Source organism: Nanorana parkeri, unplaced genomic scaffold (assembly GCF_000935625.1).
Source record: "Nanorana parkeri isolate BGI_ZX_2015 unplaced genomic scaffold, ASM93562v1 scaffold306, whole genome shotgun sequence".
NCBI lineage: Eukaryota > Metazoa > Chordata > Amphibia > Anura > Dicroglossidae > Nanorana > Nanorana parkeri.
This window is the reverse complement of record NW_017306574.1, coordinates 1,235,723-1,241,912: the sequence shown is the minus strand read 5'-3', so window position 1 is coordinate 1,241,912 and position 6,190 is coordinate 1,235,723. Positions and strand designations below refer to the sequence as shown.

Sequence of the window (6,190 nt, the reverse complement as noted above, 5' to 3'; positions counted from 1 at the left end):
GACGCGGGGGGGGGGGGGGTAATGGCTCCCCCCCCCCCCCGACTTCCTGATTGTCCCTGAAGCTGGCTCCATGCTTCCTCATCACTTGGCCAAAAGCTGTTTTTTTTTATTTCCAGTCAGTTCCGTTCCGTTCCAGTGCGTTTTTGACACGTTCCATGCCCGTTCCAGTGCGTTCCAGACCAGACAAAATGATACATGCAGTATTTTTCTGGTCTGGTCTGGTCTGGAATGGACTGTGCTGGTGGGAATAGAGGCCAGAAATAGCATAGGGATACATTGGGATGCATTTTGGGTCTGGAAACAGTCTGGTCTGGTGGTAATCTGGATGTGATGTGAATGGGCCCTTAGTGCTGTGTCCCAAAGGAGAGATTTTCCCTCACTTCCTGTCACGGTGACATTTATAATGTTTTGCTGCCTTTTAATTGTGTCCTTTATATATTATACACATTATCCAAGCCTTATATACAATATCCAAGCCATATATATACATATAACATCCTAGCCTGGATGAAGGGGAGTGTTCAGACCCCCAAACCCATTGGCTTTTTTTTCTCAATTATTTGATGACCGATTCAAGCTTTTTTGGAGTCATTTGTGTTTTGGCATTCTTCATGTCATCTTTCTATATACAGATTCTGATTTTTAAGCACCCCAATTAGGGTGACCCCGTATGACAAGGACAGCTCCACCAGGGCCATTGAGCCGTAGAAATTGGTTTGGCACTAGAGCTGCAGCTAACGATTATTTTCAAAATCGATTAGTTAGCCGATTATTAAGTTCGATTAATCGGTTAATCGGATAAACAATAAAATACATTTTAAGAAATGGCTCCAGTGATGGACTACTAGTTTGTATTGAGATTGCACTCCATCACAGGAGCAAGCTTGGAGCGGTGGAAGTAAAAAATAAAAAAAAATGTGTGGTGTGCAATATAGTGAAAAGGAAAGTGTAAAATTATACAGCAATCAATGCAGAATGGCACCGGCTATAGAGGACTACAAAACCCAGCAATAATAAATTATACAGCACAATGCAGAATATCACCAGCTATAGAGGAATACAACAAATCCCAGCAATAGTACGTTATAGCTGGCGGTATTCTGCATTGCTCTGTATAATGTACTGTTGCTGGGTTTTGTAGTCCTCTATACAGCGCAGTGCAGAATATCACCAGCTATATAGGAGTACAACAAATCCCATCAATACATTATACATACAGTGTATAATGTACTATTGCTGGGATTTGTATTCCTATGTATAATATACAGCACAGTGTACCATCAGCTATAGAGGAATACAAATCCCAGCAATACATTATAGAGCACCATGTGGGGGGGAAAGTGCAGGCTTACCTGAGCAGTCTTCCAGCAACTTGCTTCTGAGATTGGACCTGTCTATCGGCGGCTGTCATCCCCCCACGCCTGCTCCTCACTACATCTCCCCGCATCCCTGTGCCGATCGTGGATGTGGGCGGGCGGTGAGTGTGAGGCGGGGAGGAGATGCGGCGTGAAGAGCATGGATGCGGGCGGGTCTGGCAGCGGCGAGCGTGAGGTGGGGAGGAGGTGCGGCGCGCAGCGTGTGTGGAGCCGTGAACAGGGCCTACTGATCGGAAGCCGATTAATCGATTATTGAAAAAGTTGACAACTTTTTCAATAATCGATTATATTATTGATTATGTCGATTAGTTGTTGCAGCCCTATTTGGCACCCTGCAAAATCGCCGGTATTGTCGGTATTCCAAGTGCCTTTCTGATACCTGTTTTAGATCATGACCATAACCTGACAAGTGAATTAAATGGCAATGCAACTCCTTATTAAAAGAGCCTGTGACAACCTTTTATTGGTTAGTGAGCAAAATGGGAAGAGAACGCCCATTCAATCATTTTTTTTTTCCAAGATCAAATTTATTTATTGTTACATTAAGTAAAATAAGGCCAACATGTTTTGCTGATACAATGTATCTGCTTCTAGTCCAGCAGCTTTTATTGCTGTGTCCCCACTGGGGATATATCTTCTTATTTCTGTTCCAGTCAGGTTATGACAGGAATCGAGGGGAGAAGGGGAGAACCTGACACAAATTTTAAAATGTAAGTCAAGGCAACACGTTTTTTTTAGTTTCGGAGAGAACCAGGAAGAATTAAAGGCCCTATTGGATTTTTACTACTTCGTTATTGAGATTTTAGCTTGCCATACACTGTCCGACTTTTCCACTCCACTTTGGCTGGAGTTACCCTTTAAGATTTTCCTTTTAAAGTCATAGTGCCAATACCCGTGACTACAAGAACCGACTACAAACTTGTCCGTTAACAATACACTGAAGAGCTGACCAGACAACTACCACTTACCAATTTGACAACCTGATCATACGTGTTAGTGCTCACATTCTTGCCATTCAGTTCAATTATTCGGTCCCCTGTTTGGATTCCGGCCTTTAGGGCGGCTCCACCAGCAGCTAGGTTTTCCAGGAATACACCAGTGGTGCCTTAAAAAAGAAAATAGATAAACATGGGTGTGAGATGGTGTAATTATCTGCATTATTAGTTTTGTTCGCAGAGAAAATGTGAAAATTGAGAAAATTTGAATGGAGCGGCACAGTGGTTTAGGGGGTAGTGCTTATGGCAATAGGGTCCTTGGTTTGAACCCTGGCCTGATTATCTGACTTCAGTTCAGCTTTAAATGCTGACCCACCTATTACTCATACTAAGCTTCCCTTCACAATGTTTGTCCATTGGTATAAAGCCTTCGTTCTCAACTGGTGGGTCGTGACACAAAATTGGGTCGCCGCGTGCCTTCCACTTTTCTAGATGAGAGGCTCCCCAGCCGCCCCCTAGCGTAGCACTGCGCCGGTATGTGTTCGCTCACTTCCTGATCTACTGAGCCGACCTGTGACAGTTTCATTGTCACAGGTCGGCTCAGATTAAGAGGCTGAGTGAAAATCACTCACCTCATAGTTCTCCTTTAAAAGGTAATTCCACCTTATTTTTGGAATTCTAAAATAAAAGTATGTTTGCAATGTATACAGCATGTACATTGCAAACATCCATTTTTTTTAAAGATCATTGCAGAACTATCCTTTATAAAGGGCTTCTTTTCTGCTTCTTCATGTTCCTTGATTTAAAATGGCTAATTCTAACTCTGTCCCTAGAGCTTCCAGATTTTCTCCATAACTCTGACCCTTGGTCTCTAAGAATTTGGAACTTTTCCACTTTTGCATTAAAATTTGGATTCTTTCTTACCTTTTACGCACTTTAGGGAAAATCCAAATGATCCATTGGCTTTCTCCACATAGCAAAGTCTTGGCTTTGGTGTTGAGGATTCGCTGGGTTTTGATGAAGTGACTTCCTTTGAAGGTGGCTTATTACCAGACAGGTCCTCACCATTTTGCTTTGACTTTTTGTAGGAATCTTTATCTAGGATTGACAAGGTGACTGAATTTCCACTGTTTTTAATAAGCTCTACGACCTGTTTTGTTTAGAAAAAAAGATGATTTCAGTATTTACTTAAGACCAGTGCTATTACTTAGAGTGCAGCCTATCCATTCACTAGAGACCAGTGACATCACTGAGAATGCAGCCTATCCATTCCCCAGAGACCGGTGACATCACTAAGAAGGCAGCCTATCCATTCCCCAGAGACCGGTGACATCACTAAGAAGGCAGCCTATCCATTCCCCAGAGACCGGTGACATCACTAAGAAGGCAGCCTATCCATTCCCCAGAGACCGGTGACATCACTAAGAAGGCAGCCTATCCATTCCCCAGAGACCGGTGACATCACTAAGAAGGCAGCCTATCCATTCCCCAGAGACCGGTGACATCACTAAGAAGGCAGCCTATCCATTCCCCAGAGACCGGTGACATCACTAAGAAGGCAGCCTATCCATTCCCCAGAGACCGGTGACATCACTAAGAAGGCAGCCTATCCATTCCCCAGAGACCGGTGACATCACTAAGAAGGCAGCCTATCCATTCCCCAGAGACCGGTGACATCACTAAGAAGGCAGCCTATCCATTCCCCAGAGACCGGTGACATCACTAAGAAGGCAGCCTATCCATTCCCCAGAGACCGGTGACATCACTAAGAAGGCAGCCTATCCATTCCCCAGAGACCGGTGACATCACTAAGAAGGCAGCCTATCCATTCCCCAGAGACCGGTGACATCACTAAGAAGGCAGCCTATCCATTCCCCAGAGACCGGTGACATCACTAAGAAGGCAGCCTATCCATTCCCCAGAGACCGGTGACATCACTAAGAAGGCAGCCTATCCATTCCCCAGAGACCGGTGACATCACTAAGAAGGCAGCCTATCCATTCCCCAGAGACCGGTGACATCACTAAGAAGGCAGCCTATCCATTCCCCAGAGACCGGTGACATCACTAAGAAGGCAGCCTATCCATTCCCCAGAGACCGGTGACATCACTAAGAAGGCAGCCTATCCATTCCCCAGAGACCGGTGACATCACTAAGAAGGCAGCCTATCCATTCCCCAGAGACCGGTGACATCACTAAGAAGGCAGCCTATCCATTCCCCAGAGACCGGTGACATCACTAAGAAGGCAGCCTATCCATTCCCCAGAGACCGGTGACATCACTAAGAAGGCAGCCTATCCATTCCCCAGAGACCGGTGACATCACTAAGAAGGCAGCCTATCCATTCCCCAGAGACCGGTGACATCACTAAGAAGGCAGCCTATCCATTCCCCAGAGACCGGTGACATCACTAAGAAGGCAGCCTATCCATTCCCCAGAGACCGGTGACATCACTAAGAAGGCAGCCTATCCATTCCCCAGAGACCGGTGACATCACTAAGAAGGCAGCCTATCCATTCCCCAGAGACCGGTGACATCACTAAGAAGGCAGCCTATCCATTCCCCAGAGACCGGTGACATCACTAAGAAGGCAGCCTATCCATTCCCCAGAGACCGGTGACATCACTAAGAAGGCAGCCTATCCATTCCCCAGAGACCGGTGACATCACTAAGAAGGCAGCCTATCCATTCCCCAGAGACCGGTGACATCACTAAGAAGGCAGCCTATCCATTCCCCAGAGACCGGTGACATCACTAAGAAGGCAGCCTATCCATTCCCCAGAGACCGGTGACATCACTAAGAAGGCAGCCTATCCATTCCCCAGAGACCGGTGACATCACTAAGAAGGCAGCCTATCCATTCCCCAGAGACCGGTGACATCACTAAGAAGGCAGCCTATCCATTCCCCAGAGACCGGTGACATCACTAAGAAGGCAGCCTATCCCTTCACTAGAGACCGGCGACATCACTGAGAATGCAGCCTATTCATTCACCAGAGACCGGTGACATCACTGAGAATGCAGCCTATCCCTTCACTAGAGACCAGTGACATCACTGAGAATGCAGCCTATGCATTCACTGGTGACATCACTGAGAATGCGGCCATTTTCAATCACTAGAGACCAGTGACATCACTGAGAATGTAGTCTTCACATTCGTTCACTTAAAAAGTAACCCCAAATCAACAATTACATTACCTCAGGGTGCTCTTTGTTGTCTACAAATACTCCATTGACTTTCAGTACTCGGTCTCCATCTTTTAGCCCAACTTTTTCTGCAGAACTCTCCTTTTCAATTGACCGGACGAGGTGGCCCTGTTCATCTTGTTCTACGCGCAGGAAAAATCCATAGCCCTTTCCCTCTTCTTTGCTTATAGTACATTCACGAGGCTGGACGGTGGAGGCCATTTCTGTAAGATATGTGAAAACTAGAGGTGAGAAAATTTTTTGGAAATACACACCTACCAAGATACAGGCAAATGAATGGGACATTCTGGGCAAAACAGTTCCAATTCCATTTTTCTCTCTTTCCGTCTTTCTTTCTTATTCCATCTGATGTTCACCAACCCATCAAGGCATTAAAGTGTTAAAGGCAAAACATTTTTTTTCTGTTTTTGGATAGAATTGGTAAGGGTTAAAGGAATTGCCATTTCTACTGCTGTCCCCATTAAAGACATTCACCCTCTCTATTTGTCTCGATGACCATCGTCACCGAGACAGAAAGTGATGGGAAAAAATCCCAAAAATTTGGGTTTTAATCAGCTTGAGAAGTGAGGAAAAATCCTCAAGGGACACTTGCACCTGTGACAACTCTCTATGATGGAAATTCTGCTCACATTGAAGAGACTTTCTCTCATTTTATGCTGCGTCTTCAGCACA

General features: G+C 45.4%; 1 protein-coding gene across 1 annotated transcript in view; it reads right to left on the bottom strand.

Annotated features, from left to right (window-relative positions):
- Positions 1–5,728, bottom strand: part of PDZK1 (PDZ domain containing 1) — a 15,801-nt gene extending 10,073 nt beyond the window's left edge. The window contains exons 1-3 of the mRNA XM_018557856.1: positions 5,510–5,728; positions 3,236–3,461; positions 2,345–2,481 (exon numbers count right to left, since the gene is read on the bottom strand). Of these exons, the coding sequence (XP_018413358.1) occupies positions 2,345–2,481; positions 3,236–3,461; positions 5,510–5,719 (573 nt within the window). The 5' untranslated portion in view covers positions 5,720–5,728. The remainder of the gene's footprint in view (positions 1–2,344; positions 2,482–3,235; positions 3,462–5,509) is intronic.
- Between the last annotated feature and the right edge of the window lie 462 nt (positions 5,729–6,190).